General features: G+C 61.9%; 4 protein-coding genes across 4 annotated transcripts; 3 read left to right on the top strand and 1 right to left on the bottom strand.

The window, feature by feature from the left end:
- Positions 1 to 4,755: 4,755 nt before the first annotated feature.
- On the bottom strand, positions 4,756 to 8,057 carry CHLRE_22g753497v5 (uncharacterized protein). The gene is made up of 2 exons (XM_043072910.1): positions 6,705 to 8,057; positions 4,756 to 6,517 (listed from the first exon to the last, which is right to left on the bottom strand). The coding sequence occupies exons 1-2, from the start codon at positions 7,676 to 7,678 to the stop codon at positions 6,484 to 6,486; spliced, it is 1,008 nt and encodes a 335-aa protein (XP_042914152.1). The 5' UTR covers positions 7,679 to 8,057; the 3' UTR covers positions 4,756 to 6,483.
- A 4,812-nt stretch (positions 8,058 to 12,869) lies between these two features.
- CHLRE_22g753447v5 (uncharacterized protein) lies at positions 12,870 to 15,253 on the top strand. Its single transcript, XM_043072909.1, has 4 exons — positions 12,870 to 14,286; positions 14,697 to 14,835; positions 14,920 to 15,107; positions 15,183 to 15,253. The coding sequence occupies exons 1-4, from the start codon at positions 13,115 to 13,117 to the stop codon at positions 15,196 to 15,198; spliced, it is 1,515 nt and encodes a 504-aa protein (XP_042914151.1). The 5' UTR covers positions 12,870 to 13,114; the 3' UTR covers positions 15,199 to 15,253.
- A 64-nt stretch (positions 15,254 to 15,317) lies between these two features.
- CHLRE_22g753397v5 (uncharacterized protein) lies at positions 15,318 to 17,513 on the top strand. Its single transcript, XM_043072908.1, has 3 exons — positions 15,318 to 15,786; positions 15,848 to 16,157; positions 16,323 to 17,513. The coding sequence occupies exons 1-3, from the start codon at positions 15,677 to 15,679 to the stop codon at positions 16,374 to 16,376; spliced, it is 474 nt and encodes a 157-aa protein (XP_042914150.1). The 5' UTR covers positions 15,318 to 15,676; the 3' UTR covers positions 16,377 to 17,513.
- Positions 17,514 to 18,697: 1,184 nt separating this feature from the next.
- CHLRE_22g753347v5 (uncharacterized protein) lies at positions 18,698 to 20,851 on the top strand (the record flags this gene model as incomplete). Its single annotated transcript, XM_043072907.1, has 2 exons — positions 18,698 to 19,404; positions 19,670 to 20,851. Coding segments are annotated over exons 1-2 (1,548 nt in total), but the record flags the coding sequence as incomplete, so codon positions are not given.
- Between the last annotated feature and the right edge of the window lie 31 nt (positions 20,852 to 20,882).

Raw genomic sequence — 20,882 nt, 5'->3', positions numbered from 1 at the left:
TTCGCCATTTTAGCGAATTCGGCCACTAACACCGCCCCTGTAACATATGAGCGCTCGACCTCGACACAGCCCGTTCATCAGTTTTGTTAGTGATGGCGCTGGTGAACACTCCTTGCTTAATTTGCACCAATCAATGCCTGCACGGCTGACACACCTTTCAAGCACACACACACACACACACACACACACACACACACACAAAAACACACATACCGTGCATTACACACAAACACACACACACGCTGCCCTTCAACAAAGGTCTTGGCTGCAGGACGGCGGCGGTACACATGCAGCAAACCTCGTCGCCGGCCCCCGTACTCCCCACCCCGACACCTTCACCATACGTCCCGCGCGGCATCGCACACCTCCATCACAGCCCCCACCCCCACCCCCCCGCCTCGGGCCCAGAGGAGGAGGGTGTGCACAATCAGGCCCCCGGCCTAGCTGGTTAGCGATTTGACTCGTCCTTACGGCAGAAGGGACCCGGGTACGAATCCGGATAAAAGCCCAATTATGCAAAAGGCGAAAGATTGGTGCGAAACCGATTGGTGATCCCACGGTAATTGCCCTTAGTGGCAATTGCGGGCTTATGCCCGCTGCAAACTAGAAAGGTCGTGGTGCAGAAGTCCGATTTAGTGGCGAGGTCCAAGGTTCAAGACAAGGCTCAAGATCCAAGGCTCGAAGAGGAGCGCCATGGCTCCTCGGTTTGCACGAACTGGCAGTGCTCCACTACTATAACGTGGCGTTTCCCTAGCTCGATATGCTAGGTGTGCAGGCTTGGATGTAGTGGACTTTGAAGAGCGGCCTAGGACTTGGAGGTTGTAGTTTCGGAGGTTGTGACTCTTTCGTGGTGAGGCGTCAGCGTGAGGGGGGCGGGCCCTCTCGCCTTAGTCACCTTGCCCCGTTAATCCATGCCAGGCCCTATGGGCCGGCGTTGTAATTATTATTATTATTATTATTCCTATATCATAAGAAGAATAATAATAGAAACCGGACTTAGTCGCGCGGGCGATCCTCCGAGGGTGTGGGGGAGGGCCGGGGCCCCGGGCGTGAGGGACCCAGCTTTGTTGCGAGGAGCGTCGCGCGTGCTCGCGACGTCGCTGGGGCCGCATACGGGAGTGCGCTCCGTGGCGTTTATGTCGGAGCCGCGGCCATTTGCTGTCCGGGCAGCCGCGAGGGACCCAGTTGTGTAAATACAGCGCACAGAATTCGGCCCCCCACTTAAGAACGCCGCGTCGCCGCGTTGAGTATCGGGTTTGCGCGAGCACCGGTGTGTGGCCGCGTGGCCCCATAAAAGGGACCCAGAATTATGAATAGCAATTAATAGGCAGCATGCGCCTCAGGCACCGGCAAGGTGGCGCTGCGAGGTCGGTCGGCAACGTCCAACTACGGGCCGGTCGTGTCCCCAGCCCAGTACCATTCCTCCTATAGCATCTACTACAAACATATAAGGTCAATAGGGTAGCCCCGGGGCACTGAATCGAGCCGGGGCCGACCTCAAACATCTGCATGTCGCGTTCGCCAGGACACGCCATATCAGGCCAGATAGTAGCCTGATTACATCTATGCAGATATCTGTGTTGACGGCAATTGATCACGCTCCAAAACAACGCCTATGCAGGATGTTGGTCGGTCAATGTCATGACTTGAGCCTCGACGAGCACGTTTTAGCCTGCCGTCAAGCGCTATTGCTCCAATAGATTGCATGTAACATATATACATTAAGTGGCGGAGTCTGTATCCCGCTCTGCGTTTGGTTTGGGGCCTCCTTGGCGTGCGGGTTTGGCTGGGGTAGCTGGGGAAGCGCAGCCCCCGGACGGCGGTGAAACCCCCCTGATGTATTGTCCTGTACACATCAGTTAGGGACGGCGTGGTGGCATCCTGAAAGTACTATCTATCAGGGGGTTTTGGGTGCCGTCGTGTGGGCGCCTCCCTGGGGACACGATTTGTCATGGAGTGGGACCCGCATGGAGACTGCGCAATGTCCACGTAGGCCGACGATGCAATCTAGCAGTGTTTCCAAAACCGGGTACTAGTACCCATTCGGGTACTGAGAAAACAATTCGACGAAATTGACGCGGGTACTGGAAACTAATTATTGGGGCCTCGAGTACCCACACGGGTACCAAAAATTTAATCCGCCGGACCCTAAACTACCCGGGCCCCGCCGCAAATACTACTTGCTATGCGTATTACATTCATACCAGTTCATACAGTAGATATGGCCCCACGATATGGCCCCTAAGGTTAAGGATAAGAGCTTGGGCAATGTCAAGGCCAAAGTCAAGGAGCTTGTGTTCAGCACCATGAGCTACATCAAGAACAAGCAGCGCAACCGGCTGGAGCAGCGGCACCTGTGCCTGACTGTGCGCATGATGGCGCAGCGGTGGTTCTCTCTGTCGGACTTCCCGTACGCGGCAGCCCTGAAGCACTGGCGTGACAGTGCCGAGTTCCGCTGGGCGGACTAAGCTGTGGCGGGGCTGCTGGCCGGGATTAATGCACTTAGTAGTTGTGGTTAATGTGGGTGTGCGGACTGACGCAGGAAGCTGCATGTAGCGGGGCGGAAACTCCCTCCCCCACGCCCTCCACTGCTCCACGTGAACTGGTGAAGAGACTACCCGAGCCGTGAGAGCGGCTCGTCTCTCAAGTCGCCGGCTCATCCCGCATCCCTGGGCCAACCCCAGCACAGACATCCAGCAGACGCGAGCCAATCCGTGCACACATCACGCTTCCTGATTTGGAAAGTTGTTGAGAGAAAAGCCAAACCCATAGGAAGAAAAGCTCCTCCCTCTGGGCGGGGAATCCTCGTCAGTCGCCACGGCATTTTTTTTATGGGGCCCCGGTCACCGGTCCAGGAGGTTGTGTGCACGCCAGCATCCGCAGTACCTTTGGTCCAACATTTGTTACGACTCTGGCACTCAGGTCATACTCAGACTTTAGTCGCCACTTCTACACCAGCCTCCTCTCGTGCTCGGCATTTAAACACTGTACATTGCGTCCCCTGTCACTTGACTCCCTTAGGGGCACGCTCCATGGATCGCATGGCGGTCCGCTAGTGGGATTACTGGGCCTCTTTCCAGTCGATTTAGTGGCGCCCCCTTTAGAATGCTCCGCCGCAGTACGGCTGCCTTGTTAGCGAATTTGGGGGAGGGGGGTTGTCTGCAACCATCGGCCATACTGGGCCACGGTAACGCCTCGAAACACGGGCTCGCAGATCGGCCCTCCTCCCTCCTCCCTCCTCCCTCCTCCTCTCGCAGTCCCGCCACCCCGCCGTCTTCCAACTAGTCATGTCTGGAACTCCCGCCCCTGTAACTTGGCGTTCTAAGCAGACGCGGCCGCTTGCTGCCGGGCTGCCTCCTCCGGCCGCTTTGCTTGCCGTTGCTTCTCTTCGGTATCATTTTTGGCCCTGTCTAAAATAGAAAAGAAATCATCCACACGCGAAGACCAAAACTACTCGAATGATCGAACCCTGCTCGAGTGGTACTTGAATCTCAGGTAGCGTTCAGCTTTAGTGTGCGTAAGAACAGTATGTATGTGTGCCCCGCTGGGCTGCGACTCGGCTGCCTAGTTCGGCCGCTTCAATCGAAGCTTCGCGTACCCTACCATGCCCCGACGCCAACCGCGCCACACGCGCACATTTGTGCGCCCATCTTCTGCACTACTTTTTCATAGCCCAGGAATCCAGCTGGCCCTGCCCAATAACCGCAACTAAGCCGCTACCTGTGCGGCTAGTCCCCCCTCACACCTCACACCCTCTAAACATCTACACCGCCCTCACACACCCGTGCTAGATACCTACACCTCCCTGCCGGTTTCCGCCCACCGCGCATTCCCTAATCACAGCTATCTACGGGTCCTCTGGAAAGTGTGACGCATCCTATGCGTCGTCGCGGACAGCGCGATTTCGGCCCAACGCATTGACACAACCGAATGATCATAGCTTCTTCTATGCGTGATCTTGGTCCCAGGGCGCGAGAGCGAGTGCAGCGTATGAACGAGGACAGTAACTGCGCTTCATTGTCAGGCGCGACAATGCACGTAGCGATAACTTACATTGCAGTTAGCAGGTAGCACAGATAAGGTTGTCTGAAAGCACTAGAGCATGAAAATGGTGGTGGCGGCTCGCAAGGTCCGCAAGCCGCAAGGTGTGCAAGCCTCGTGTGCACGGTTGCGTGCCAAGCTCCCATTAACTCCTTTCATCCCCTATGCAACAGGTGCAACTGCACTCAGCCAGCAGCTCCTGCAGACGCATTTTGAGCGCTTCAACATGGATGGGAAGGGGGCTGGGGAGGGCTCGCTGCTGCAGGTGCTGAAGGAAGAAGGCTATAGGCAGCCCTGGCCAGGGCGCTGCGGGATGCCAGCTTGAAATGGGGCAAGCTCACGCCGACGCAGGTAAGTGCACATGCTAGGGCGGCTACGGGTAGTTTGCTGATACTTGCAACGCTGCAGGAGGAGGCACTCGGCCACTTCCAGGAGGTGAAGGAAGAGTACGGCGAGGAGGAAGCTGTGGCGGTCATTGCTGGCATGCTCAGCCATGAGCATGAGCATGAGCATTTACATGGGTTCGAGTCCATGTGGCCCCACTAACTCCTTTGAGTCCGGGGGCGCGTTAGGTAAACAGGCAAATGGCCTAGATCAATAGCGTCCGTGCCCGTAGCGTCGTAACTGCGTACAAGTGGGCAGCCAACTTTTGCGTGTCCGTGTCAAGCATAATCTTTTTCATATCGCTACCTGTAATACCAGAAGCCAACCGAATGTTAGCATAAATTGGGCACTCCAGCATAACGTGCTTTTCATCTTCTACACCGCCTCGACACAGCCTGCACACCCTTTCGTTGCGCGGACGGTACCGGCCCCCCGCCACGGGGCGATTAACCTAGATATCCCAACATCCTAGCCTGAACCGTATCAGCGCCATGAGGTGCTTGTGCGTAACATACTCCTTCATGTGCGGTAAAATGCCTTGCTTAACTGCAGCATCCAACTGCGGGACGCCCATCCACTGCGTATAGCGGCACATCTTAACTCCCGGCCCACCGGCAGTACTACGGTGCCCTCCGCTTTCAGGGAAAGCCCGAGGGTCACCGCATATGCTCTCTGCCTTCCATTCACCCATAAGCATGTGGGCGAAGTTGCCCAGCAAACTACCAATCGGCAGCCCCGCGCAGTAGCCATTCACAAAGTGCGTCTGTGCCCTGCGGGCCCTCTGTACACCAGTCGTAGCCAAGCTTTTTGCAGACTCGGTAAACCTTGCTCACCCAGCACATGCCTTCGAAACCTCCTGCAGCTGCCGTTGCTACGGCATCTTCCAAAAACACGTGCGCTAGCGATTTGTCTTGCTTGATAATACGATTCCAGAAACCAAACACCATGTACGCCCAGTGCAAATGCATGGGTTGTGCGGCAAACTCAGCATAAAGCAGCCTGTAGGTGGGCTTGCGAACCCCCGCAGCTCGTGCCAGGAAAGATGTTTGCAGTGCCACCATCGGATCGATCAGGGCTTTGTCAAACCAAGTCTTGGCATTTCTCCACTTGCTTTTTAGCGTTTTGTCCATGGTGCGGTCGTGGCCGCCATAGCTCGTGCCTTCAAACAGGGCGCTCAGGGCGTCGGGGCCCCACACCTCGACGCCATACGACAGCACGGACCTCACTTGCACTTCGAAACATGCTTGCATGGTGCCCGAGAGCACTCGTTCTTATCTAGCGCCGCTATCAACCCAAACGCAGCTCTCCTGCCCGCAGCTATTAGCTCTTGGTAGCAAGAATCAAACGTTGTGGCCGGGCCGTAGTATAGGCCAAGGTACCGCGCTCGCCCCTTCACCGGTATGCTTACACCCCCAGGGTACGGGTACCGAAGGGCCGTAGCGTACACGGCGTGGATTTGCCGGTGCGTTGCTATTCCCGCAAAAACCATGATCTCGCATTTAGCTATGTTGACTCGCATACCAAAGGCTTGGCAAAATTCGTGCAATCTATTGAGCAAAAACTGCATACGGTGGATGGACAGTGCGCATAGCGTCAGGTCGTCCGCGTATAATAGGCAGGCCACAAGTTTGCCACCTATCGTCGGCGCCTCATGCTTCCACGTGCGTTCAGTTGGCTCATGCTGGTCCCATGCGTCCACGTATTCTGCTAGTGCCTCAATGAAGGTGCCAAACAGGTCGGTGCTTTTAGGACATCCCTGCTTGACCCCTTGCAGCGACTCAAACGCGTCGCTCAGTTTGCCGTTCACCTTCACCCGCAGGCAAACTCTTTCATAGCAACGCTTCAGGACCTCCATCATTCGGCCACGTACTCCTCTTTCGGCCAGACGTTGCCACAGCGCCCATCTGGGTACCTTGTCAAACGCCTTCTCAAAATCAATTGACAAACGTACAGGGGTGGTTGCCCCTGACGCTTGAACATGCTCGCAAGCGCCAAAGTTGCTCCGTTCTCGTAAGTTGATACATCCCGTCGTGACTGCATCCGTACTTGAACAGCGCATTATGATGCAGGCGTGGACAAGCAGCCGGAGGATCTGGGCGGGCGGTGCAAACGGCACTCAGCAGGCACACCACCAAGAAGAGTGGCGGTGGCAAGGAGGGCCACGGCCGTCTTTGACATGGTATTTTGCGATGACTGCAACGACTGCTATCACGTGAACTGCCATGAACCCCCTCTCACGGCGGTGCCGATGGGCCGCTGGAGCTGCAGCACGTGTGCACAGAAGCCCGTTGGCTGTACGGGCGGCGGGTTGGGCGGGGGTGCCGAAGCACTGCAGCGCGCAGGCGGGCCCGGCGCGGACTTGGAGGTCGCAGCACGCACTGGGCAGGGCGGTGACACCTGCCGGCGCCACCGCGGCAGTGGACTGCAGCAGCACAGGTGGCGGTGACGGCGGGGCGCTAGCGCCGACAGCAAGCCCACCTCCATAACTGGGCGGGAGTGCCGAAGCACTGCAGCGCGCAGGCGGGCCCGGCGCGGACTTGGAGGTCGCAGCACTGGGCAGGGCGGTGACACCTGCCGGCGCCACCGCGGCAGTGGACTGCAGCAGCACAGGTGGCGGTGACGGCGGGGCGCTAGAGCCGACAGCAAGCCCACCTCCATAACTGGGCGGGGGTGCCGAAGCACTGCAGCGCGCAGGCGGGCCCGGCGCGGACTTGGAGGTCGCAGCACTGGGCAGGGCGGTGACAGCTGCCGGCGCCACCGCGGCAGCGGACTGCAGCAGCACAGGTGGCGGTGACGGCGGGGCGCTAGAGCCGACAGCAAGCCCACCGCCAGGGCTGGGCGGGGGTGCCGAAGCACTGCAGCGCGCAGGCGGGCCCGGCGCGGACTTGGAGGTCGCAGTACTGGGCAGGGCGGTGACAGCTGCCGGCGCCACCGCGGCAGTGGACTGCAGCAGCACAGGTGGCGGTGACGGCGGGGCGCTAGCGCCGACAGCAAGCCCACCTCCATAACTGGGCGGGAGTGCCGAAGCACTGCAGCGCGCAGGCGGGCCCGGCGCGGACTTGGAGGTCGCAGCACTGGGCAGGGCGGTGACACCTGCCGGCGCCACCGCGGCAGTGGCTGGACTGCAGCAGCACAGGTGGCGGTGACGGCGGGGCGCTAGCGCCGACAGCAAGCCCACCGCCAGGGCTGGGCGGGCTGGCCGGGGCACCGATGCACAATAAGTGCCCACACCTGCTTTTTGTGCGTAAAGCATGCGTTGGGGGTGGGACGCATGCGTCCACGGAAAGCAAGAAGCATGAGGGGCGGGGAGAGCGGCAAACCTCTCTGTTGTGCGTGCGAAACACGCATGCGGAACGCATGCAGACGCATGCGCCCCACGAATACGCAAGCCCCCGACGCAAGCCCCATCAAAGCCTTCACCTCAAGTACTTGCTCAAATCACAGAGTGTAGACACATAACGAAAGATGACTTTGCCAGACCTCGCGATCGCCCAACTGCACTGCAACGTGCAAACTATTGCTTCTACATTTACTGCGTTAACAAACAGTATACTAGCACGTATAACGCAATTGCCACGAGAACGGCGTTAGGGATGGGCCTTGTTAAACAAAGGCAAAGCAATGAGTGCCAGGCTCTATGTTGTATGTATGTATGTTGAGTTAAACCTAGGTATTAACTAGTAATCGCGGCTGCCAATGGCCAGCAGTCACCGGTTGCACGGCCGCTGGTGGGGAGGAAGGCTGGCGACTGCCGCTGCTGCGCGCTGCTATCAGCTCGGGATCTGCACGGAGCGGCAGGCATAAGCAGGGTAAACGTGGGGAGCGGCGGCGGCGCGTGGTGGTGATTGTGCCAAGCAGCCGCGGCAGAGGCTGTGGCTGCCGCGGCTGCCCATGGCCAGCAGTCACCGGTTGCACGGCCGCTGGTGGGGAGGAAGGCTGGCGACTGCCGCTGCTGCGCGCTGCTATCAGCTCGGGATCTGCACGGAGCGGCAGGCATAAGCAGGGTAAACGTGGGGAGCGGCGGCGGCGCGTGGTGGTGATTGTGCCAAGCAGCCGCGGCAGAGGCTGTGGCTGCCGCGGCTGCCCATGGCCAGCAGTCACCGGTTGCACGGCCGCGGGTGGGGAGGAAGGCTGGCGACTGCCGCTGCAGCGCGCTGCTATCAGCCCGGGATCTGCACGGAGCGGCAGGCATAAGCAGGGTAAACGTGGGGAGCGGCGGCGGCGCGTGGTGGTGATTGTGCCAAGCAGCCGCGGCAGAGGCTGTGGCTGCCGCGGCTGCCCATGGCCAGCAGTCACCGGTTGCACGGCCGCGGGTGGGGAGGACGGCTGGTGACTGCCGCTGCTGCGCGCTGCTATCAGCCCGGGATCTGCACGGAGCGGGAAGCATGAGCAGGGTAAACGCGGGGAGCGGCGGCGGCGCGTGGTGGTGACTGTGCCAAGCAGCCGCGGCAGAGGCTGTGGCTGCCGCGGCTGCCCATGGCCAGCAGTCACCGGTTGCACGGCCGCGGGTGGGGAGGAAGGCTGGCGACTGCCGCTGCTGCGCGCTGCTATCAGCCCGGGATCTGCACGGAGCGGCAGGCATAAGCAGGGTAAACGGGGGAACGGCGGCGGCGCGTGGTGGTGACTGTGCCAAGCAGCCGCGGCAGAGGCTGTGGCTGCCGCGGCTGCCCATGGCCAGCAGTCACCGGTTGCACGGCCGCTGGTGGGGAGGAAGGCTGGCGACTGCCGCTGCTGCGCGCTGCTATCAGCTCGGGATCTGCACGGAGCGGCAGGCATAACGGGAGGAGCGGCGGCGGCGCGTGGTGGTGATTGTGCCAAGCAGCCGCGGCAGAGGCTGTGGCTGCCGCGGCTGCCCATGGCCAGCAGTCACCGGTTGCACGGCCGCGGGTGGGGAGGAAGGCTGGCGACTGCCGCTGCTGCGCGCTGCTATCAGCCCGGGATCTGCACGGAGCGGCAGGCATAACGGGGGGAGCGGCGGCGGCGCGTGGTGGTGACTGCGCCATTCCTTCATGCGGCGGTGGGCGTGAGCGGAGGTGCGCGTGCATGTGAGCCATACACCGTATCCAGCCCGGCGCACCAGGCGTTCCCCCGGCTTTCCTTCATGCGGCGGTGGGCGTGAGCGGAGGTGCGCGTGCATGTGAGCCATACACCGTATCCAGCCCGGCGCACCATGCGTTCCCCCGGCTTTCCTTCATGCGGCCGTGGGCGTGAGCGGAGGTGCGCGTGCATGTGAGCCATACACCGTATCCAGCCCGGCGCACCAGGCGTTCCCCCGGCTTTCCTTCATGCGGCGGTGGGCGTGAGCGGAGGTGCGCGTGCATGTGAGCCATACACCGTATCCAGCCCGGCGCACCAGGCGTTCCCCCGGCTTTCCTTCATGCGGCGGTGGGCGTGAGCGGAGGTGCGCGTGCATGTGAGCCATACACCGTATCCAGCCCGGCGCACCATGCGTTCCCCCGGCTTTCCTTCATGCGGCGGTGGGCGTGAGCGGAGGTGCGCGTGCATGTGAGCCATACACCGTATCCAGCCCGGCGCACCATGCGTTCCCCCGGCTTTCCTTCATGCGGCGGTGGGCGTGAGCGGAGGTGCGCGTGCATGTGAGCCATACACCGTATCCAGCCCGGCGCACCAGGCGTTCCCCCGGCTTTCCTTCATGCGGCGGTGGGCGTGAGCGGAGGTGCGCGTGCATGTGAGCCATACACCGTATCCAGCCCGGCGCACCATGCGTTCCCCCGGCTTTCCTTCATGCGGCGGTGGGCGTGAGCGGAGGTGCGCGTGCATGTGAGCCATACACCGTATCCAGCCCGGCGCACCAGGCGTTCCCCCGGCTTTCCTTCATGCGGCGATGGGCGTGAGCGGAGGTGCGCGTGCATGTGAGCCATACACCGTATCCAGCCCGGCGCATCAGGCGTTCCCCTGGCTTTCCTTCATGCGGCGGTGGGCGTGAGCGGAGGTGCGCGTGCATGTGAGCCATACACCGTATCCAGCCCGGCGCACCAGGCGTTCCCCCGGCTTTCCTTCATGCGGCGGTGGGCGTGAGCGGAGGTGCGCGTGCATGTGAGCCATACACCGTATCCAGCCCGGCGCACCAGGCGTTCCCCCGGCTTTCCTTCATGCGGCGGTGGGCGTGAGCGGAGGTGCGTGTGCATGTGAGCCATACACCGTATCCAGCCCGGCGCTCCAGGCGTTCCCCCGGCTTTCCTTCATGCGGCGGTGGGCGTGAGCGGAGGTGCGCGTGCATGTGAGCCATACACCGTATCCAGCCCGGCGCACCATGCGTTCCCCCGGCTTTCCTTCATGCGGCGGTGGGCGTGAGCGGAGGTGCGTGTGCATGTGAGCCATACACCGTATCCAGCCCGGCGCTCCAGGCGTTCCCCCGGCTTTCCTTCATGCGGCGGTGGGCGTGAGCGGAGGTGCGCGTGCATGTGAGCCATACGCCGTATCCAGCCCGGCGCACCAGGCGTTCCCCCGGCTTTCCTTCATGCGGCGGTGGGCGTGAGCGGAGGTGCGCGTGCATGTGAGCCATACACCGTATCCAGCCCGGCGCACCATGCGTTCCCCCGGCTTTCCTTCATGCGGCGGTGGGCGTGAGCGGAGGTGCGCGTGCATGTGAGCCATACACCGTATCCAGCCCGGCGCACCAGGCGTTCCCCCGGCTTTCCTTCATGCAGCGGTGGGCGTGAGCGGAGGTGAGTGTGCATGTGAGCCATACACCGTATCCAGCCCGGCGCACCAGGCGTTCCCCCGGCTTTACTTCATGCGGCGGTGGGCGTGAGCGGAGGTGCGCGTGCATGTGAGCCATACACCGTATCCAGCCCGGCGCACCAGGCGTTCCCCCGGCTTTCCTTCATGCGGCGGTGGGCGTGAGCGGAGGTGCGCGTGCATGTGAGCCATACACCGTATCCAGCCCGGCGCACCATGCGTTCCCCCGGCTTTCCTTCATGCGGCGGTGGGCGTGAGCGGAGGTGCGTGTGCATGTGAGCCATACACCGTATCCAGCCCGGCGCTCCATGCGTTCCCCCGGCTTTCCTTCATGCGGCGGTGGGCGTGAGCGGAGGTGCGCGTGCATGTGAGCCATACGCCGTATCCAGCCCGGCGCACCAGGCGTTCCCCCGGCTTTCCTTCATGCGGCGGTGGGCGTGAGCGGAGGTGCGCGTGCATGTGAGCCATACACCGTATCCAGCCCGGCGCACCATGCGTTCCCCCGGCTTTCCTTCATGCGGCGGTGGGCGTGAGCGGAGGTGCGCGTGCATGTGAGCCATACACCGTATCCAGCCCGGCGCACCAGGCGTTCCCCCGGCTTTCCTTCATGCGGCGGTGGGCGTGAGCGGATGTGCGTGTGCATGTGAGCCATACACCGTATCCAGCCCGGCGCACCAGGCGTTCCCCCGGCTTTCCTTCATGCGGCGGTGGGCGTGAGCGGAGGTGCGCGTGCATGTGAGCCATACACCGTATCCAGCCCGGCGCACCATGCGTTCCCCCGGCTTTCCTTCATGCGGCGGTGGGCGTGAGCGGAGGTGCGTGTGCATGTGAGCCATACACCGTATCCAGCCCGGCGCTCCAGGCGTTCCCCCGGCTTTCCTTCATGCGGCGGTGGGCGTGAGCGGAGGTGCGCGTGCATGTGAGCCATACACCGTATCCAGCCCGGCGCACCATGCGTTCCCCCGGCTTTCCTTCATGCGGCGGTGGGCGTGAGTGGAGGTGCGTGTGCATGTGAGCCATACACCGTATCCAGCCCGGCGCTCCAGGCGTTCCCCCGGCTTTCCTTCATGCGGCGGTGGGCGTGAGCGGAGGTGCGCGTGCATGTGAGCCATACGCCGTATCCAGCCCGGCGCACCAGGCGTTCCCCCGGCTTTCCTTCATGCGGCGGTGGGCGTGAGCGGAGGTGCGCGTGCATGTGAGCCATACACCGTATCCAGCCCGGCGCACCATGCGTTCCCCCGGCTTTCCTTCATGCGGCGGTGGGCGTGAGCGGAGGTGCGCGTGCATGTGAGCCATACACCGTATCCAGCCCGGCGCACCAGGCGTTCCCCCGGCTTTCCTTCATGCAGCGGTGGGCGTGAGCGGAGGTGAGTGTGCATGTGAGCCATACACCGTATCCAGCCCGGCGCACCAGGCGTTCGAGGTATGGGGGGTTCTTCATGGACCGGAGCGCCCCCCTCATGGGGAGAACCGCATGTACCGGGGCGCCCCCCTCGTGGGGAGGGCCCTCGGCTCCCCAAAATGTCGTCATCGCGGAACACCGCGCCCGCGCCCTCCACCAGCAGTCCCAGCCCTCCCCCCTTCTCAGGAGGGCTTCCCATAGCTCCCCGCGGCTCCATGCCTGCTCAGCTCGTGCCCGCCGGTGACGGCGCCGGGCACTCCGATTGGCCTGGACCGCGCGCCTGCATATCGTAACCTCAATAGCAGATGTCGGCATCACTTCTTTGACGGACTAGCTTTATGTAGCAGGAGTGCCAAAATGCCACAGTAGCTTGGACCAGTTACAATGTCACTTAGGGACTTCAAAGTTCCAAACCCTATAAGTGCAGGCGCTAAAAGGACGGATCGAATTGCGAAGAGGAAAAACCCGAATCAAGTTAGAGTGCGTGTGCGACCTCGCATTGAACAAAGCAACACTCAACAGGAAGTAGGCCACCACCAGCTAGAAGATGATGAGGGAGAGCAACATGCTAACGTGGAAATGCATATGGGCGCTTCAGCAGCGGATCCGCTGCCGCATGTGCACAGCGAGTCCGATGATGAAGACACCGAGCAAGGCGACGACGCATCAGTGGACGTTGCAGCTCAGGTCAGGGTCCGAAAGGCGTTCTTAAAGCACTACGCCTCGGGGGCAGACAGCCGCAGCCGCCTCCTCGACAGTGCCGCCGACACGCTGCGGGCGTTGGCCCAGGCCATCCCACGCACATGTCCTGGGTGCGGCGTGTCCGCGGTGTTCGGGGGAAAGCGATGTTCCGTGACAATTGTCACACGGGAGCAGCCTGTGATCGCGGAAATACCTGTGGGCTGGTGCACAACGTGCAAGCAGGGCTGCAACTTGCTGCCGGTTCAGGCGGACTGCGTCTCCGACTCGAACAGCGGGTGGGACCTCGACCGCGCTCACTCTGGCAAGAACGTTCTCTGGTGGCACCAGTCCGTGCTGCAGAAGTATGACATCCTGTCATTCAGGACCAGACATCTCAGCGCAGACGCGTTTTGTGACGCTATGATGAACAGCTGGGAGCGCAATGGGATCTCCCGTCCAAGCTCTGTGTCGGCGACAACCCTGCGCCAGCGCATGCGCGAGGCGCTGCTGCTGTATATGGACTGTCAGAACGTCATCGAGGACTACCCGGAGGACACTATAACCGACTGGCCTCGCGGCGCCCTGAACAGCTGCCCCTGCTGCGGTGACAGCGTCACATGTGCAGCAATGGCGGTGGACGCAGGCGCCGGGCCAGCGGGCGGCGCCATGGCAGCCGGTGTAGCGGCTGCCCCTGCAGTGGTTGGGGAAACGGTGGTGGGCGCACGCGCCGGGCCGAGCGGCAGTGGCGGCGTGGCGGGTGTGGACATGGCAGACGCCGGGCCAGCCGGCGGCGCCATGGCAGCCGGCGTAGCGGCTGCCGCTGCAGTGGCTGGGGAAACGGTGGTGGGCGCACGCGCCGGGTCGAGCGGCAGTGGCGGCGTGGCGGGTGTGGACATGGCAGACGCCGGGCCAGCCGGCGGCGCCATGACAGCCGGCGTAGCGGCTGCCGCTGCAGTGGTTGGGGAAACGGTGGTGGGCGCACGCGCCGGGCCGAGCGGCAGTGGCGGCGTGGCGGGTGTGGACATGGCAGACGCCGGGCCAGCCGGCGGCGCCATGGCAGCCGCTACTGTGGCCATGCTTGGTGCAGCCGCTGTCGCTTCAGCATGGCTGCTCCTGGTCCCACTCCTGACCACCCTAGGCGTGTCCTCCAAGGCGGCCAAAACCTGCGGACACAAGCTCCACCACCATGCCGTCAATAGTGCTGGAGGCATAATTAAAGCCCGCAGGATCATGGAATACGGGCACACGAGGACCCCAGGGTGATGTCCCCAGCCAGCCCCCCTCGCGTGGTGAGGCGGCAGGGTAGGGGATGGGCCCCTACACTGACCCGCCTTGCCCCGATAATCCACGCCGGCCCGTTTCGATTATTATTATTATCAGCATGGCTGCTCACCGCATGCAGTCCTGAGGGCTCTGGTCCGGGTCCTTCTTGTCTCCACTCGGTGCACTTCGACGCATGTTTCAAGTTGAATTTGCTGGCGTTCAGAGGCTACGCGGCGCAGTACACGCAGCTTGCACGCCGCCGCTTTTTCCTGCCCAACACGCTCATCCAGCAGGTACTTGCAGACGGCACGGCTTCGCAGCAGATTGGAGCAACCCACTGCTCCAACTTCAACGCCGATAAGGTCAGTAGTGTGGAATGAGTGACGTACCAGCACCATGGCCTAACAGAACCTTACAGCCCTAACCCGACCCGTCTGCCCCAACAGGTGCTTGCAGCTGAGTCACGCAAGAACCTGATCACGGCAGTCGGGGCTGTGCTATGCCGGCACGGTATGCTGCTGCGGTTGATGAACCTGTTCGGAGGCGAACGTCATGCCTACGCTACGACTGCGGCATTGTCTCTCCTGAGCGCTGGAACAGCGGTGCAGTTCTGGTGGTACGACATTGCTTGCAGGTGGGTTTGCTCCTGTAGGGCTTCTGCTTCCGTTCCATACATTTACGCTAAGTTTTGCGACTGCAATGAATGCAGGTGGGGCAAATCCTAGAAAGAAAGAAAGGTTACACTGGGCCTAAGCTCCTAGCGTGAGATTATCGGAGAATCGCTTGCGAGTGCAACCCCAGCACTGCCAAGCCAACTCTACGGTCTGCACCACCGCATCCTAGCCACCATCATCCTAGCACATCCGAGCCACCTTATCCTAGCCAATCCGAGCCACCCTATCCTAGCCATCACCCTATGTCGCTAGGGAACGCCGCACTAAAGCTGCGGAGCACTGCCAGTTAATTGCAACATGCCAGAGCCATGGCGCTCCTGCTTCGACCTTGGATCTTGGACCTTGGACCGCACCTTGGACGCCTCTAATTCGGACTTCTGCACCACGACCTTTTTCATTCGTGGGATCACCAATCGGTTTCGCACCAATCTTTCGCCTTTTGCATAATTGGGCTTTCATCCGGATTTGTACCCGGGTCCCTTCTGCCGTAAGGACGATTCAAATCGCTAAACTAGTTAGCGATCCGGTGATGGGGGGCAAATCCTACACCAAATGGCTGGGACGGCAAGCTCCAGAGCTGCAGCAGCTGGGCGCAGGCCTGCGACCCCTAATCCCGCCGTGGCATCGGTACGCCCACAGGTGAGTGGCTATCACTTTTTACCCTGGCGATGACTAACAATGTCATGTGTACTGTTTGCAGCCTCGCCTGTCAGAAGGCATTTGGTCACGCCAGCGTAGGTGGTGTGGGGCAGGGCACTGGGGAGCCGGCTGAGATCTTCAACAGCGTCATTGGGCCGCATGGCGGGGTCACCCAGTACATGAGTCCGGCGAATAGGGAGGCGCATCTGGAGCGTGTGTGCCGCCTGTACTGCCGGGACGTTTTGGAGGACATGCCGATGCGGCTCTGGCGCATGCGTGAGCGTGCGAAGGCGGTCCTGTCCAGTGCGCGGCAGCGCGTTGACGACCTGGAGGCAGCCCTTACAAAGGAGATGAGCTGCGAGGTCGAGGAGGTGGGTAATTAGCTTGGTGGGGGGCTTGCTTTGAGAAGTCTTCATGTTCTGAACCTTTAGTTACAAGTTACTTATAGCCTCCACCTTCGCCACTTGTCATGCAGGTACGACAGCGCCTGCAGCAGCCCGCAATGGAGCCCGTTGCGGGCACCGGTGCGGGCGCAGGCGCAGGCACAGCCGCAGCCGCAGCCGCAGCCGCAAGCGCGGGCACCGGCGTAGGGTTTGTCCGCTGTGACGTTTTGGGAGTAGCTCGCAAGCCGTTTCCAACGTTCTGGCAGTGGACCAGCCTACAGAGCTATGTACGGCGGGCGTCTGTGTTTTGACATGCGGATTGGAGGGGGGCAGTAACACGCCCACACACGTGACACAGTCCAAAGCCCAAACTGTCCCAAGTGCCGTGTCTGGCATAATGTTGAAAGCCGCTTTCACGTATGGAAGGGTATGCCGGCGCCGCTGCGTAACCACCGCGCAAGGGAGCAAGTCACACGGGGGGGGAAGCTACGCCCTCCCCACATTATTGATGTGCTTTGAAAGAACGCAACACGTACAAGCGAACATGACGTTGTAGAGCCGAGGCCAGTGAGCTAGCACAAGCAAAAAGAAAAGCGTGAGCATGAGCAGCGACCGCAACTGCTACGTTACCTTTTGACGAGATAACAGCACGCCAAGCTGCACCACTCCGGCGTCCTAAAGCTCTCAGCTGGTGTATACGGCTGTCAGAGGCTGGGCTGGCGTAGACTGGCCGCAGACTACCAAGCGAAGGCTGCGATGCGTTGTGATGACGCGAACCCCAAGAGACCCACCTGGAACACAGCCAGGCATCCGCGGTGAGCCAGGAGTAGTACGTACATGCGAGGACAGGAGGAAAGAGAACGGCAGAAAGGTTGTCAAAACGTTGAGGCTGGCGCAGGAAACAAACCAGGGTGGCTGCCTAGCTGCGGCCGGGCTGACGCGAAGGCTGACTGGCTGCTGTATATGGTGAGCTGAGACTGGTATGAAAGGCTGGTGCCGGCCAGGCGAGTTGGGCATGATGCGCCGCTGCATGGGGACATGACGCGCTGTAGGCCATGGGGTAACTGACGAGTGCGGACTGGTGTACGGTTCCACACACCCGTCCAGGAACCGGCCCACGCACGGTGCAGCGGGGCCGGCCGGGTGGAGGAACCGGGCTGGCAGCTGGGCTGGACGTCGCGACGTTGAGCTCGACACGAATCTGGGCCCCAGAGGGGGTTGGGGCGTGCTGGGGCGCTGCGGGCGTGCCGACGACGTCGGCGTGTCCCAAAACACCGAAGTCCACTTGAAAGCCAGAAGAGATAAATGCTGACAAAGATAAAGCCAGTAACGTTCCCTAAATAGTCTCAGTACAAACGAGATTTGTGCAGGGCATGTGCTGCTGGGCGTTGGTGGTGCTGGTGTTTTCCATGTTCCGCACGCCCAGTGCCACGCCCCACGTATCGCCAGCACGCCAGCGGCCCCCCAGCCCAGCAGTTTCCCTGGTTTCATTTGGTACTCTCGGCGGCCCCAGCCTTGGCCTCAACAGCGGACGGCGGTTACCGTCTGTTTGAGGTAACATGTCGGTGCGTTCTGCTGACCGCTTTCACTGCTTGCAAGCAACAATAACCTCCGCTGCCGCCTGCACTCGCATTCGCATCTACGCATGACACCATGCCTGGCTGCGTTCCAGGTGGCTTTATTTTGTGGGTTTTGCGTTGTCGCATGGCAGCCTTGTCGCGCGCGAGCTGGTACACGTCAGCCCTGCCAACAGACACAGCATCAACCGGCATCCTCCTGCATTCAGTAACCGTGCCCCGGCTACCCTGCTCTTTCATGTGGCCACCCTCGGGGGCGGGTGGGGGCATGTGGATCTAAAGGCTACTCACTGCATTGGTCCCTTCCTAAGCCCCCCGCATGCTAGATTGCATTGTCGGCCTGCGTGGACATTGCGCCCACTGTAGCAGTCATTGCCGGTAAAAACTTAAGTTGCTCGCTAAGGGACTTCCGTGGGTAGGTAGGACGCCCACACCCTCTGCTGGGTCCCACTCCAGGAAAAGTCGCCTCGAGGTATGGGGGGTTCCCCATGGACCGGAGCGCCCCCCTCATGGGGAGAACCGCATGTACCGGGGCTCCCCCCTCGTGGGGAGGGCCCTCGGCTCCCCAAAATGTCGTCATCGCGGAACACCGCGCCCGCGCCCTCCACCAGCAGTCCCAGCCCTCCCCCCTTCTCAGGAGGGCTTCCCATAGCTCCCCGCGGCTCCATGCCTGCTCAGCTCGTGCCCGCTGGTGACGGCGCCGGGCACTCCAATTGGCCTACACCGCCGGCGCCCCGCACGGTGCCTAGTAGTGCCCAATGTCAGTGCTGCCACAAATCTAAATACAGCACATACAACGAAGCTCTATTGAACGCCCTTGCTTCTCCTTGCTATCTTGGTGTCCCTTGCAGTCCCCGGCCGCATGTTAACCGTGTAGGCAGCTAACAAACAATGCATACAATGAATATTAAATTCAACTGAATGAACTACAAATGGCCCGACAGGTAACCTCATAACTCAAAAGTTATAAGTCGACGCTCGGGCTTGCTAATGTAAATACCCGCAGACAAGGGGGGTCAGCTTTGTACAGCTGGAAAAAGGGCTGAGCCCCCGCGGGATGCTTGGGGCCGGCGACTCCAGCGAGCCGATCAGCACATAATAGCCCCCTGTTAGCCTCCAAGCCACTGCACAAGGCACGGAACTGTGGTTAGGGACATCCGTGACGGAGCCAGGGCGGGGAGCCAGCATGCGCGTGGGGCCCAAGCGTGCCTTGCCAATGCGCAATGGGGTTTGCCGCGTTCATCTTGTTCACTTTCTTCAACACTAGCTTAATTTCACCATATATACCTACAATGCCAGGATTGCTGGACCGCCGGCTCGCGGGGCTTGACCTCCGAGAGCTGTATGCAGACCTGTACCAACCGGACATTATTCATGAAGCGGCCTCAAGCCCTGACGTCAAGGGCAGGCGAGTGTTGGCCATATTAGTGGCAGCGAAGGCGCCGCCCGAGGAGCTGCTCGCGCCGCCTTTTCTGGCGGCCGTTGGCCTCCGCGGCTGCCACGCTAGTGCTTTTGCCGCGGCTGGAGCGGTTGCCGCACAGGCGCAGGAGTGGGCGGGCGCGGGCGCGGGCGCGGGCGCCGCGCTGTGCTGTGAGGCCAACATAAAGGCGGCGGTGGTGGCCACCGCCGCGATGGCCCGTATGGACGCCAACCCGGACGTAAGTGGTTTCAATGGATAAGGGATAATTTGCATGGCTCTTTGGCTGCGTGCAGCGCCTTCAGAAGACTTTAGCTGACGGGGCCGACCCGCGGGTGGGCAGCGCCCGCGGCTGCGCTCGCTCACCCCCTACGTTCCCGCCCCACCCCCCTGCCACCTCCAACCCCAGAGCCGCCCGCCCCCCCCCACACACACAGCTTTAATCTCCGCCTGTTTTGCGCTTACTTTTGGAATTCGTCTGCTTCGCCTGCCCCGCATCCCAACAGGAGGAGGTGCCTGTGATGGATCAGCTGGTGTCTGCAGAGCTGCTCACGGCGCTCTGCCACCTGGGCGGCGCTGATCTCAGCACGCCGGTGGCAGTGCTGTGGGAGTGTGAGGACGCCTTCGACTTTGCCGGCCATGATGACTGCACAAGCATGTTTGACTTCACCTTCGGCCCCCCGGCGCTGGCGCACCAGCTGCCGCTGGGGTCCTGGATTGCCATCGCGGCGGCCCGGATGGGCCTGCCGCACCTGCTGTGGGCGGCACTGACATGGGCGCACACGTGGGACGACAGCGTTGCGGGGGTGGACTGGGGGCCGGACCCAGGCATCGGTGGGGACCTGGTCGGACAGCAGGCACAGGATGAGTTTGAGGCCTACATGCGCAAAGTCCACCGCATCCGCCAGAACAGCGTCCTGGGCCTCGCTCTCTGGCGCCAGGCTGTCATCGCCAGGCCCGCCAACACTGAGAGCGAAGTGTGGGCAGCTGGGCTGTGCGGCCGCATGCTCATGTACATGCGGCCGCCGCTGGGCTGCGCCGCTGGCCGGGCGCTGGCCATGACTGTAATTCATCAACCTCAGGCGCTGCAGCAAGAGCAGGAGTTCATGTCCAGCCTAGCGCTCAGCCTGCGCTCTGGGGTGGCCCGCCTGCAGCAGCTGCGTGCGAACGGCGTGCAGGTGCAGCGGCAAACATATGCCGCAGCATTCCAGCAGAATGAGATGTTTGCGCAGTCGGCCATGGACTTCCAGCAGACGATTGCGCTGCTTTATGCAGACCCGGAGACTGTGGCGCAGGAGCAGCGCAGCTGGGGGGTCATGCGCGGCTACTGCCAGGCCGCCCCTGGCACCAGCCTGTGTGCCTTCACGGAGCACGACGTCGCCGTGGCCGCTCAGTACATCACACAGAACCTCACGCAGCAGCGCTGGGAGCCCAAGGCGCACGTGGTGAATTCCACAGCGCTCCTGATGCTGCGGTCTCTGCGCACCGGGCTGTGGCAGTTTCATCAGCGACTGAACGAGCAGCAGGTGACGCGGCTGCTGGGTGTGGTCAGTGCCGGCGGAACCCCGGCGGTGCAGGAGGGCGCGCGCGCCGATGCCCTGGCTGCGGCGCGGCAGGCTGCAGCAGCAGTGCCCGAGGGCCTGATCGCCACTGCCGCCCGTGCTTGTGCAAGTGCCGCACTGGAGTATGGTAGGGAGATGGCGGGCGCTGCGGGCTGGG

This window comes from Chlamydomonas reinhardtii (genome assembly GCF_000002595.2).
Source record: "Chlamydomonas reinhardtii strain CC-503 cw92 mt+ unplaced genomic scaffold scaffold_22, whole genome shotgun sequence".
NCBI lineage: Eukaryota > Viridiplantae > Chlorophyta > Chlorophyceae > Chlamydomonadales > Chlamydomonadaceae > Chlamydomonas > Chlamydomonas reinhardtii.
This window is presented reverse-complemented; position numbering and strand designations above follow the sequence as displayed.

Coding starts and splice junctions, on each gene's coding strand:
- CHLRE_22g753497v5 (XM_043072910.1), bottom strand. CDS start 7,678: ATGCTTTACGCACAAAAAGCAGGTGTGGGCACTTATTGTGCATCGGTG. Junction 6,518..6,704: donor CGTACAGCCAACGGGCTTCT/GTGCACACGTGC, acceptor CCGCCCGCCCAG/ATCCTCCGGCTGCTTGTCCA.
- CHLRE_22g753447v5 (XM_043072909.1), top strand. CDS start 13,115: ATGGGCGCTTCAGCAGCGGATCCGCTGCCGCATGTGCACAGCGAGTCC. Junction 14,287..14,696: donor GCAGCCGCTACTGTGGCCAT/GCTTGGTGCAGC, acceptor GCTGGCGTTCAG/AGGCTACGCGGCGCAGTACA. Junction 14,836..14,919: donor CCAACTTCAACGCCGATAAG/GTCAGTAGTGTG, acceptor CTGCCCCAACAG/GTGCTTGCAGCTGAGTCACG.
- CHLRE_22g753397v5 (XM_043072908.1), top strand. CDS start 15,677: ATGGGGGGCAAATCCTACACCAAATGGCTGGGACGGCAAGCTCCAGAG. Junction 15,787..15,847: donor TGGCATCGGTACGCCCACAG/GTGAGTGGCTAT, acceptor TACTGTTTGCAG/CCTCGCCTGTCAGAAGGCAT. Junction 16,158..16,322: donor TGAGCTGCGAGGTCGAGGAG/GTGGGTAATTAG, acceptor GTGCGGGCGCAG/GCGCAGGCACAGCCGCAGCC.